The 13931-nt window shown below is 34.6% G+C and overlaps 1 protein-coding gene across 1 annotated transcript; it reads right to left on the bottom strand.

Annotated features, from left to right (window-relative positions):
- On the bottom strand, nt 1-8486 carry LOC100376983 (selenide, water dikinase 2). The gene is given in 7 exon segments (NM_001184918.1): nt 1-1609; nt 1923-2135; nt 2509-2699; nt 3126-3238; nt 3498-3647; nt 7260-7363; nt 8097-8486. Coding segments are annotated over 7 exon segments (1146 nt in total). The 5' UTR covers nt 8296-8486; the 3' UTR covers nt 1-1433.
- Between the last annotated feature and the right edge of the window lie 5445 nt (nt 8487-13931).

Genomic DNA, 13931 nt, shown 5'->3' with positions numbered 1-13931 from the left:
TGCAGGCGACTGACCTACAACCTAGCCTGGTTACATTCCAATTAAGTGGGTGAACAATAACAGAAAGGTAACCAGGCTACCCCAGTTGTCCCCTTTTTATTTATTTTTACCATTCTCAGTCATATGATCTTGTGAACTCAATGTTCAATATTAGAAATAGAGAACTATGGTTAATGTGTAGCGAGTTAAAATTCACACAGTGCCTATGATACAAGTCATTGATTGCATTTTAATGAACACTCATAATCTACACTTTCGGGATTTCAGTTTAATGAAGCACCATGTATGCAGGCTCATCTGGAGCAAAGTCCCATCTTGGATTGTACTCCCTATAACAGAAAGCCTCTATTTATGTTCATCTGCATATCAAAGTAAACTATTGTGCTCATCTAAAGGATTGCATTAATCCTAATCTTGTAAGCCCCACATATCTTTGCATAAACTTGGCCACATAAGGGTTAAGCTACATTTTAGGAAAAGGAAAACTTTTTAGGAAGGATATACAAACAATGGCACCACTATTGTTGTAAGGATGTAATTGTCCATGTAACAGTAACCATGACAACATCTTGTATACAATGCACTCAACAAATTTACCCTAAGTAAAGTACTTTATTTTCGCTTGGAATTAATTTTTGCTGAAGGAATGATTTAGTGAAAAAAAAATCCAGCGAATTTACCTTTTTTCTCTCATTTTAAATTCAACTTTTCAAAAATCAGTGAAAATAAATTCCATACAAAACACATTTCAGCGAAAATTAATTCCAGCTAAAATAAAGTATTATACAGTACTTTAGAAATAACATGATATACAAACTTGGTATATAGTAAGATGGGTAATTTTCATAACTAATTTATTGTCTATAATATACATATACTGGCCTGGCTAAATAGAGAACAAAACTATGCAACCTAAAGAGAATATTAATTTGAACCTATTGCATTATCTTTAGTATCAACACCACATCCTTTTTTTAAAAAATAAACATATATACTAGAACACTGGAAGCCTATTAAGATTACAATCATATGTAGTCTGGTAAAACTCTGGTTAAAATATCCGCTCTGCTAGGTCACATATGAGTTGTGATTTTCCAACATAGCTTCACAAAAAGAGTTACCAGACGTATGCTGTATCTTAATCACCTGAAGACTTCAAATAATGAACTTGATTCACAGAAAGCTGCTCAATTCTTTAAGAAATCAAGTGCAAAGTTACAAATTCCAGGTCTTAAGGCTACCAGTGACCTAGATTTTTTTTTATATCTAACTCTACATTTTGGGGGTCATTTCCCATGACAACGAAATTAAAAATTGGTTTTAAATTTAAATTTGTTTGATAATTGGGCAGTATTTTTCTTGATTTAAAAGTAAGACTGAAAGGTCTACAGTGTCATTTTCTTTGTTAGCTCTGTACATTTGCTGAAACACAGTTAACCATTCACCATCTTGGTAGTAACTTCAATAATCCGTGGCTTGTCAATGATGCGTGCCGAACGATTTCCTTTCTCAACAATACCTATAATCCAAGCAGTGTGACCATCTGTCTTCTCAACATCCTTGCAAAATGCAGCAGCCTGTTCACGGGGTAAACAGATAAGCAGACCACCTAGGACAGGTAAAATCAAAATATGATTGTACAACTGCTAGAAACTGATAAAAGAAATATTGCCACAAAGTAAATAAATAGTACAACTGAGTTCTAAAGAAATCAGCCCAGGCATTTTTTAGAAACTGTTTATGACATGTTCATACGTTTTGGGAGAATTTGCTTCAGTTCAGTCAAAGGTCAGCAGAACGAAAATAGTTCAAACGTGTATGGGAAATAAAATCATGGATCTCAAAACAAAAATATGGAAAAGTTTATTGCACATTGGATACAAAATATTAAATAAAGTAATTAATTAAGTGTGAATTCTCACCTGATGTTTCAGCAGAGGTTCCTTGCAGTAGATTAAACATATTACCACATGCCTTACCAACAGCTGACATCTTAGCAATAATTGGAAGATTGTGAATGACAAAGGACACTTCATTACGTTGATGACTGGCAAGATTCTTTGCATGTCCCAGAATTCCAAATCCAGTTATATCAGTTGCACCATGAGCATTGTATTTATGCATCAGATGGGCCGCTGATGATAAAAGAAGAAATACAGTAGAAATAACTACAATGCCAATGGAAATGTTACCCAATGAATGAAATGAAATGAGGAATGAAACCCCATATGAATCAGACCACTAGAGCCCTGGTTCTCTATATTTCAGATTGAATATAATGACGAATTCTAACATTTTTTTTCAAACACTATGAAGAATTCTTACAACTATGGGATGTGCTGCACAATAAAGCAGTCTGTCTTCAATTGTTCATTTTATCTCAGTGAAACTGTTGATGATTGAGGAAATTGTGTCTACCATCTATATTCACTGCTCCAAACCCTGCTGAAATCAAGGAAACATAAAGCTAAAAACTCTCACATGAACCCCACAGAATGATCAACACACCTGCCCTGTTTAGCCGAGCCATGTTGTACATAGCTTCTTGGTATGCACGTTCAACATCTTCAGCAGTAACAACCAATCGGATTCTACTCCACTTCTCCGGTATTTCCAGCCATGAGTGGGCATTTACAGCCACTTGGGTGCCCAGTGGTTTGGTCATGACTAGAACATCACCAGCAACAGTACTATCAGGGCTGTGAAGAAGAGAACATGGAGAATACATTATAATCCTTGTCGGTTGAGATTTAATTGTGGTTTATCTTACAATGGTTTTATACAGACAAATTTAACAGATCTGATATTAGTTGGCAACACTATTTCTAAAGCATGTGGAATGATATTAAACATTAACAAATAAATGACAATGCTGACCTGTACCATATTCCAAACAAGGCAGGATACAAGATTGAATGTGGTTCACAGTACAAAGGTCATATAAATAATTGAAAATCTATTTGTGGAATAAAGAACAATGGAATAGCAGTCAGGCTAGAACCCCCTGGTTCCAATAACACCTAAATGGGGGCAATATTAGGTTTGCAGCACATTGCTAATTACAAAAGTGAATCATTAGGCTGGCACATTAGTATTTGCGACCTCACCAATTGCTTGCTACTTACGAAATAAATTCATTAGCCTGACAAACAGTAGTTGCAACCCCACCAATGATGCACCATGGACTCAAAACTGTTTGACCGCCAGTGACGGGTGTTCCAGCTTCTTCAGCAACATCCTGTTAATAAAACAGAAACTATGACAAATGGAAATCTACACAGTTATGAACCAACTAACTGATCATCTATTGTTACTACATTAGTAAATACCGGTAAAAGTAACTGGTACCAATTTAGTGGAACAGTAGTAAAAAAGTAGTATTACATTTAGTATAAATTAGCATTGCTTACTATTGACAGAGTTTCTAGGTCAAACACAGAGACAATTTGATTAAATCACACGACTTAATGACATCATGACATGCAATAGCAAGATACCTTAAATCCACGCATCATGAGAGGAATAACAACATCTCGTTCTTTGTCTGTAAATTTCTGGGGTACACCGAGCAGCATCAGCATATTATCAGTGTCTGTAACACCCAATGCATACAAGTCACTCAGAGTATTGGCTGCTGCAATCCTTCCCTACAAAGTAAAAAATACAATCATAATGATTTTGTTACTATATGAGCATTCTGAGAAGCCAGTTTTTCGCTCGGACAAAATTTTGCCATGGGATGCTAAAAAAAAAAAATTCACTTTAATTTTTTTTTTATTTTACACATGTAAAATGCATAGCTCCCTCAGTGCTCATACCAAATCAAACTTGGCAGATATACCAGACAGTTTAACATAATATCCAAGTTTAGAGACTGGATAAAAGTATTATTATTAACTACAAAACAATTTTTACAAAAAAGTCAACAACTACAACAATCAAAGAAAACTTGGAAAGAACACGTGTGCGGAAGGAATGAGACAATTTTTTAATATTTTGTCTTATTATTGAATAATAAATCTTAATTTCTACTATTAATTATTTTGAGATGATAATAAATCTCAAACTCCTTGAAATCAAACTGAGGTAGGCAAGTAAACAATTTTTGTCACCAAATTAACCAAATACCTAGTGATAAAAGTAGGCCATGAAATAACATCTCATTGTCTAGGAAAATACAACTTTGTTTGAAAAATCACATGCATCCACCAAATTCATTATTTGATCATGTATATTTCTGATTCACAATTACTCATTGCAGGGTTCTTTTTAGGGCAGAGGTGTTCGGTGCTATATTTGTGGATTTCGGCGCTTTACTTGGGACTTTGGCAATATGTGTTCGGAACACCTCGGCGCTTGATTTCATATTTGCCATGCCAGTATGTGCAAAAGTTTTGTTTGCCACGCTGGTCTGCCCCAATCGGCACTCAAAATTAGTGCCAACAACGGAAATGCTTTCGACCAGGAGTAATGTCCGATTATTATTATAATTACGTACCGACCGACACATGTTGCCAGTCATGGATTATAATTTGTAAACAATAGACCTCGTCGCACTATACGTAGCGGCCAGTCAATTTTGTGAAATTAGCACCTCTTTGTAAGTAAATGCTTTCTGCGATAGACAGTCTTTAGAGTGAAATATAAAATTCTTTCAAAATCAATTCCACCTTGATATAACAAGGTCAAAGCTGAGTTCACGATCAGTTTACGCTACTCCAGAAAAAAAACGTGTTTATTGTATATTGAAACTGTTATCATCGCGAATTATGTAAAAACTCTTCTTCTAAGACCTATTTTACCTTTTAAAAATTGCTAATCACCTCTTTCGAAAACCATAATGCAGTTTTTAACTGAAATCGATGCTAACACATGTAATGTAATTTTTATGCTCACTACCATTCGGAAAACTTCGGATTCTACGGAAATTACCATGCAGCATTTTGATTGGTTAATGGCATTCTTGACATATCGGGTCAAAGGACAACTAATGCGTCATTTTGGTGGGTCTGTGTTTTTTACCGAAGCGATCGAGTGACCAAAAATAATCGCTCCCGATAAAAATAAGTAAGATTTTACTTTCATATCAAAAGAAAAAGTTACATTTTTTGCAATGGCATCATGACTGAGTAGGAGGAATTATTGATATAACCGGTGTATTATATAACAATGCAAAGTAAGATATGTCATGTCGTAACTTTGATGATCGTTTTGAAGTTTTATTTGTTTGTTCATTACTTTAAATGTAAACGTTTTAGAAGTTGATGGCAGCCTAGGAAGTTGCGAGTACCTACTCGAAAATGCGTCTGAAAATATGTCTATATGAGTACAAACTTGTAATTATCCGCATTTAGCTTGTAGTTTTCAGAAACTACTAGTATTTTGCGAGTGAAAACTGAAGCCCTACACGCAGCTGAAACATGCCTTGCACGAGTCAGACTAGACGAGATACCGTGCACGATCTTTAGGCTTTGAATAATTTACGATGTACTCGGAAAGTCTAGTTTCAGGTGCATGTCAAGTGTCATATTGCAATTGATAGCATACATGTACAAGTCAAAATAAAGAAATATTAACATTGTAAATATGTTATTGGCAGTTGTTTTGTTCTAGTCAAAATACGGGCATACAGATTTTTTAAATGAATGTCGGTTTATACTAGTGGCAGCTCTTCAGTCAATTAAATAATTTTCATTGGCTAACATGACGGCGTTTTTCAGTGTCAATTAAGTCGTGTTGGAAAGAACAATAATCAAAGTCACACTGTCGCATTTTCAGCTCGAACAAGACATGGCGAATAAGCAGATTACTAATTACTTTCGGCTGGTTGAGCAGAACAAAATTCCAACAACAAACTCCAGGACATCAGATCCTACATCCTTGCATCCAGCCACAAAACCGAAGATGTGGGTGATCTAATACTTATCAGCCTGGAAGGCCCTAGCATGGCCGAATTTGATCCTTCAAGTTCTGTTCACAGATGGATGCAAGAATCAGTGCGAGCTAGACTACCAAGTATGAAATTGGTGTGGCCTGATAATATCATATATGCAGTGTTCGACCAGGATAATAATCAATACTTTTTGTAACAGAGAGCGGTATCTCATTACAGTATGTCATTATTGTAGTTGCATGGGCAAAGTTTAACTTAACACATTTTATTTGTTCTACGCATGAAACAATTTTGCTCCTAATTTTTTAGTGCTTGCAGCTTAGGAGCATTTTGTTCTTTGCCAAAAAGTTAACTTCCTAGGCTGGATCGTACGAATAATAAATTACAATACGCCAATTAATTACGTGGTTGTATTTTTAAAGGAGAATGTTTATGGAGTAAATAGAATCATGAAATTTGTGAATGAATTTATGAATTAATGTTTTGAATGATATTCATTTAACATAAATAATAACTTATTTGTTTTTGTTTTTAGTCTGCAGCATTTGTATTTCGAGAATGTTTGATTTTTAAATTCAAACTCTTCTAAATTGTGAAAAATAATGTGTTGATTCCATTAAAAAAAATATTTGCAATGTGATCGATCTCATTAATATTCATAATTGTAAAGGAGTCCTGTTAATTAACGAATGAAAGGCATGTAAATGATACCCAAATTATTATGCAAATGATATGCAAATCAGTCACAGCATTGTGCATTTATTTTGGGGAGAACCCTGCATTGATCTAAATAAGAAACTGGATACAGTGTTCAAAGATTATTTTTATTAGATTACATTATTTAAATGATTCCATGCATTACAAATAACTTGTTTATGTTTTATAGAGAAACTGCTAAAAATGAAAAATTATGTAAATTAAGATAATTAATTACTCTGAACTTGCTCAATATTGTAGGCAAAAATAGATAACTATTCTAATAATTAACCAAGTTCAACAGAAACTACCACATTCAAAAGTTTAAATTTCACAAATTTCATTTTCAATTAGAACCGAAGGACATTACAAAAACACACAAAGCAGATGAGTATTTTCGGAAATCTTTTGGTAGACAATCATGATGTCTAGGCGCGAGTTTGCGAGATTTGTTCAGTATATCAACATGGTATATATTACCTTTCATTTTTTTTTTTACATTCATGATCCTGCTTAGACCGGAAAAATAAAATGCAGTTATATGATGCAAATGTGATCATGCAATCTGTTGTGCATTGAATTATCAATGATGCTGAATATAAAAAAAAAAAAGCAAACTCTACACAGAACAATACATAAGACACTCTATGCACATCTCAGAAGTACATACCATCATATAAGGATCATCTACCAGGGGATAGAAGAAATCTGTGGTTTGGATTAATGACAGGCCTCCATGCCGAAGTGGTGTTACACTGCAATCCAATCCAATACCTAGTCACACAATAATAGTTAAAATTAAAAATAATCTATCTTATTCTTATAAAATATATAATTAAAATAAGTAGTAACCAGATACTACACTAAATGACTGGGTGATCCGACAGACTGACAAATTTATAAATTTTTGACAAATTTTCTCCTTGAGCCAGCGACAGGTCAAATAGCTATGCAAATGTTTAAATAAATAATAAAACAATAATTTACTTGTCAGTTTTAGGAGATAAGTTTCTAAAGTATCAGGTTATGATTTGTATCGGCTTTTAAAATACATAAACTGACATTTATAATTCACTGAAAACGAGATAAGTTTGTGTTTTCAGCTGTGTGCGTTACATGAATACCCCGGAAGAAAAACAGCAGTACCGATGTTCATCTGTCAGCAAATGTTTAGATATGCAAATCATGTCGCATAGATTGCATGGCTGGGTTGTCTCCCTGAGACTGCCTAGGCGCCATTTTCTTTGTTGCTACATCACGTAGGGAAAAACCTTAAAAACCACGAATTAGACTAAATTTAAAGCTCGTCTCAATATAGCATGTGGTCATTATGTACTATATATCCCATTCGTTGTCAATTTTTGGCAAAAATTTGAGATTTAAAGACATACTAAGGGATGCATATAGGTCAGAATGGAACGAGAACAACCAGTATCCCTGGTAAGGTTTGGACCTCCCAAGCCGAACTCTAAAAAGTTACTCCTGCAAAGAAGCGCAGAAAACTTACCAAATCGTGGAGAGGTGGGACTTAGATACTGTTGCTGTTCATCGGCTGAGTTCGAGTCTTGTTTAAGTCCCTCAAGGAGTTTGAGCAGTGCCTCCTGGGGGACTTTACACCCTCATCCCTTCAGATCAGCGTACTTCGTGAGCCTGAAATTCTTGTCCAAATCATGGGCTTCGGGGTCGAATGGTCTGCGCTGTGCCATCACTCACAAGTTTAAAATGAGCGATATGACGTTTCTTGGCAATCCGTTTAATGACAACGCCAGAAGATGGGTTAAAACGTATTTTTCTTGCTGCGATCTGCGTCCAATCAAACCGATTCGAAAAAGTCTGGATAGAGCGCAAACACGCACTACAGCACTCTTTACCAGTTGACTGTGAACGTCTAGTCAACACTCCCACAATGCATCATACTCGTGTACTCGTTCGCGTATTTACTGATTTGATTTTCCGTACGAGCCTATTCAAATCCAATAATTTGGGGAGATACAATACTAAAATACTGCAATCATGTTTTTTAATATATTTTAAGTTAAAAACACGTTCAATTTTTATAAATGCTACGGCATATCAAAATGTTAGGGTTTGCATTTTTTGGCTATTCTATACTGCTCTAAGGGGTCATTTTCAAACTTTCGCGACCTAAGGGAGCTTTACCTCGTTCACCATAATTTCACCACGCATACACGTGGGTATTGCAAAGCGGTGTTTGTCCATATTGAGATTTTGTATGGTATATAAATTGGGGATATACACTGAATGTAAACATCAAGTTTCAATTTAATTGAATAAAAAAAAAACATTCAATAAATAATAGATTGAGTACAAAAAATTAATAAAAAACTGTTTTTGTAATTTAACCTGGTTCATACCCTGACATGCAGCAACACCATGTTACTGTTATATCTCATTGTTACTTAAATTCATGAAAAGGCAGTGGTGGATCTAAAGAGGGGTTCTCCCCCCTTGAAAAAATTATTCAATTTGTTTTTGTATAATATAAAAAATCATTAACTTAGTCTGGCGATTTTAAAGTTTGCCCCCCCCCCCCGATAAAAAAAAATCATGTATCCGTCCCTGAAAGGTTATATAGGGGGCAGGGGTAGCTGGTACAGGTTACATGACATAATAACGGCATTTTACGTTTTTACAGGAAATAAAATGAAAGTTTCATTCACAGTAAAAATATATTTTTACACTTTACTAATTACGTTCTACATTTTTGTAATATTTATGATAATTTGTGTTTAAGAATCAAAATTGGATGCATACGAATCAGTACATTTAATGTGAAAAAAATATTTGTACAAATTAGAACGAATAAAATAGCTGATTACATTTTAGACCTTGCCCATGTCTACACATTTACGTTTTTTATTTATTTGAATTACATTATTACGAAAATAAAAATAATTTATTACAGCTTACGAAAAAAAAAACCTTGCCGACCCCTGTAAAATATGTGCACAAATGGCAGCCCATACACGACCATCTCTTACAGAAAGTCTCAGAAGTATTAGGGCAGTCAATTTGCAAGCTCGCTAGCGAATTGGATAACTGCTTGGGTTTTAACTGGATCGGTTTCGAGTATCGCTGGCGCCTATTTGTGGTCGCGTCCACTCTCGGCGAAAATATATTGCAGTAGGGGGACATACACCGGGACATACATCAAATACTGGGACGTTCTGTCTTTCCCACGCCTTTCAGAACCACAATCACCGATACTTTCTATATGGGAACAGGTATCCTGAAAACGGCTTAAAAAAATCCGTCGTTTTATGCGTGGGAAATCCCTTGCATACTAACACCTAATTTCTGGGGGAAATAGAACGCTTTCCCGGCAGCTGATTATCTGTGTAACGACCGTCCCGTGGCCGTTTTCATAATGCGAGGCGAAGGAACGTTCGATCACATAAATTCCATCGGGTCGTTAAAATAAGTTTTTCGGTGTAACCCTAGCTATTGAAACCCCATCCTCAGTACGAATTTTGAGCATAGGACAAATATTGCATTAAATCACAGTCGGGTGACCACTCTTCCTTTCAATCTTTAGTATGTTCAATAAATTTGAAAAAGTCGTTTAAATATTTCCCACTATATAACATTATTGTATACTAGTATAGCCTAGTATAATAGAAATTCACCTACTGCGGCAGTAGCCGTGGATCCATAGCTATTCAGGTGTCGGTTTTTAGTCTTCATAAATTTGTGATGGTATTTTAGTCTTTTCTGATACATTTGGTGTCATTAAATTTGCTATTTTCAGACATTACGATTTTTATCGACACGGAAGAGCTTTCATGGACTTGCGCAACAAAAACAATGGCGATGAAAGTCGATGAAAGTATATCATTTTCATAATGCAGCATTCTATAACACAAATCCGATCAAGAAACCAAATTACGTGACTCAAAAACCATGTGTACGATACTGCTGGATATGGATGGGATGGACACGCGCACGGAAGCACACACGGAGGTCAATCGATATGTCCGAAAGGGGTCTAATAACATATAATAATAATGTTATTCAACACGAAAAACATACTACAGAAGTTGTATAATTAACAAATAAAAACAAAAAAACAAAACATTTAAGAACAAGATTAAACTAGAAACGTATAAACCAAAATGTATTACTTAAAGGACGAATAAAAGCTACTATAAGGCACTAATACTACTTAGTTTAGTGGAGCTGTTACATGTATAATTCATCTCTGATTTTCATACCTGACAGGATAAATTGTGCAACATCGACAGAGCACTTCTTCATAATTTCAATAAATTGAACTTCAGAAGGCAATGTGTCGAAATGTTGTTTTTATTCTGTAATACAAGTCTCTTACGACATTCAATATAATTTCTACATTCCATCATGAAATGATATTCACTCTCAATTATATTACAGGTTTTGCATTTACGTTCTGCCCTTGGTATCCGTCTATGTCTGCCAGTCTCTATTAACAACTTATGATCTGATATCCTGAATTTGCATGAAAGTTATCTCAGTTTAATATTGATGATCTCTGTTAAATAATCTTCTATTTTAAATTCAATTTTATATTGTCTGTATGTGGCTAATTTATTTGTCTCAAATTTATTCTTATGTCATCAAATAGTTCACATTTCCACTGTTCTGTGTACTTTTTTTTAAGTAAGACATTAAGTTTTTTATTCAAAGGATCTTTATCAGACCTTTCTTGTTGTCTGATGTAACTATTTAAATTATTATCTGCAATGATTTTTTTACTTTATTAATCCAACCAAGTTTGAGTGCTACCATCTCTAGTGGCGGATCCAACAGAATGTATTGGGGGGGGGGGGGGGTTCCAAGCTTCGCTTAAGATATACGGAGCGTAAATTGCAAAGAAGCTATGCGTAATCCAGATGATATGAATCGTCATGCGTTTAGGAGGGGCCATGGCCCCCTCTGGATCCGCCACTGACCATCTCCTTTAATGCCATATATAATTTGTGGTGTGTTGGGAAAGTTTTGTCTAAACCAATATTTAACCATTTGCGCATTTTAATGAATAATGGGTATCTCCCAAGCTCTCCTAAAATTGCTATTGTGATATATTATGAATCGGGCGAAATATTAGTGAGAAACCAGCAAAGAAATGAATGAAAAAAGGCCGCCAATCGTCCATTTTTGTCGGACTTTGTTCGAACGGGGAATAAATAGCAGCTGACTCTTCCATCCAGCCCGTAAATAACCTTTATCTTTATCGAGACGAGGAATTAACATGGTTACAAAACAAAAATACAAAAATAAAGTACAGTACTTATTAAACAAACAAAAAAACGTGGTAAACATTATTGAATACATCTACTAATTAAGGGTTTTGCTGTCTTGTATCAGTTTTAATTTTGATAAATTTAGCTAGTGCAATATTAATATTTTCGTTACTCATTAAAAATATAAATTTTTCATTCGTCGTAGGGCTGTGCAATTAAAAGAATAGAATAGAATAGAATATAGAATAGAATAGAATAGAATAGAATAGAATAGAATAGAATAGAATAGAATAGAATAGAATAGAATAGAATAGAATAGAATAGAATAAAATAGAATAGAATAAAATAGAATAGAATTCGCATGGTTTCGTAACCGTTCATCACTCTCTAATATGTGGCGGAAGTAAGCTGGAACATCATAGACTATATATAGAAGATTGTTTATTGTCACCATAACGACAATTTGCATTTGTTTTGGGGTTCAGCCAATAATAAAGCTTAAAACACTAAATGAAATTAGCTACACTGTCCGCATTTGTTATGGAAATGTTCTTAGGTAATCCAAAGTATGATTGAATTAGTAGTCAATGTCAGTTCTTTGATTATTACTAATATTGTCCATGTTGTTGTTATTAAATACATCACCGCAGAATAAGTTGAACAGTATATGTCTCTTCTCTTCATAAAGGTCACTATGTATTACATGTATTACAATGTGTGGGTATGTATGTATGTATGTGTATGTATTTATTTCATGGGAACATTTTGAAACAAGCATTTCGTATCTGATCGTTTGCTCACCGCCCTTCTCCTGTTGTATTGCACACAAGCATATAATATTGTTAACTACTGGCAAATCATATCATGAACAGTTATATTTCCAGCCTGGACCTACTATTACAGGATTAGCGATAACATAGAATTCACTAAGTCCTGAATTAAACGTCACTGGTTCTGAGTTCGATCAATTAATATTTATTTATACATATTTGCTATTCCGTATTTATCTGTTTATTCAAAGACAGTATGTCAGTAGTGTCTTTGGTTTATTCAACACTTCTTCAAGTTCACATTACGGGGGTTGACAAGAGTTCGCGAAACCCCAGACAACTAATAATAACTTTATTAGCTGTCCCAGGCGAAACCGTGGAGGTAAAGGTAAACCATGCGACACGGACGATGGCACTAGGCATTACATTGATTCGCATTGGCTTCGAGGACATTACGCTGACACCATTGAGGCTCGTTGATGCGTCTTTCACTTCTATTGCTTTTAACCAATAATTTTCAAACGTACGTTATATGCATATGATGGAAGGATGCGACTGTCTCGCTGTTTCATATACTAGTAATAGCGAGTTCAATAGCCATACATCGTTTTCTCCGGTTCAGAATTCTTGGCACCACATGGTGGGCAATGGTGATCACTTCATTCAACAAACAATCTGGATCAGCAAAAACAAAGATTGTTGAAGATTTGCACGATTATTTTTGAAGGCAGTTTTAGCAAAATATATAAAAAAGGATATGTTAGCATAACTTCCATGGCTAGCATATAATTACGATAATAATAATGGGTCCGATGTACAACCGTAGTTTTGAAATGGGTAGTCCAATATTGAGGTTATGACAGCTCGGGTCACGGTATTTTGTAACCTGATGTACCAATTTAAAAACATAGTTGAACTCTGGTGACCTTGCCCTTTGTTATATAATATAATTCCCTTTAACATATTTTGTTTCAATATAAATATGCATTGTCATAATTAATTTTGAGTACAAACAAGTTTTGGGGTTGAACCAACAGTGGGGAATCAGTCTACCGAATGTCCTTTAAAGATGTAAATATCTTACAAAAACATTGGTGCCTTATTTGTTTAATTATTTTAAGGGACATAATTTCCAGTTTTATTCAAAGTAATTCAGATATTTTAGTATAAAAATAAATGCCTCATCGCAAAAAAAAAGTGCTGCATTTAGACGTGAATAGATTCATAAAACATGCAAGATAACATAAAATCTTAGCTAGCTTTTATCCAAGTATTTTGTACAGGTGTCTGTCAAAAATTAATGATTCACTGAGACAAATATGAACTGCTTCA

This window comes from Saccoglossus kowalevskii, chromosome 3, assembly GCF_978046115.1.
Source record: "Saccoglossus kowalevskii chromosome 3, keSacKowa6.1, whole genome shotgun sequence".
NCBI lineage: Eukaryota > Metazoa > Hemichordata > Enteropneusta > Harrimaniidae > Saccoglossus > Saccoglossus kowalevskii.
The sequence above is the reverse complement of the archived record's forward strand: the minus strand, read 5'-3'. Positions and strand labels throughout refer to the sequence as shown.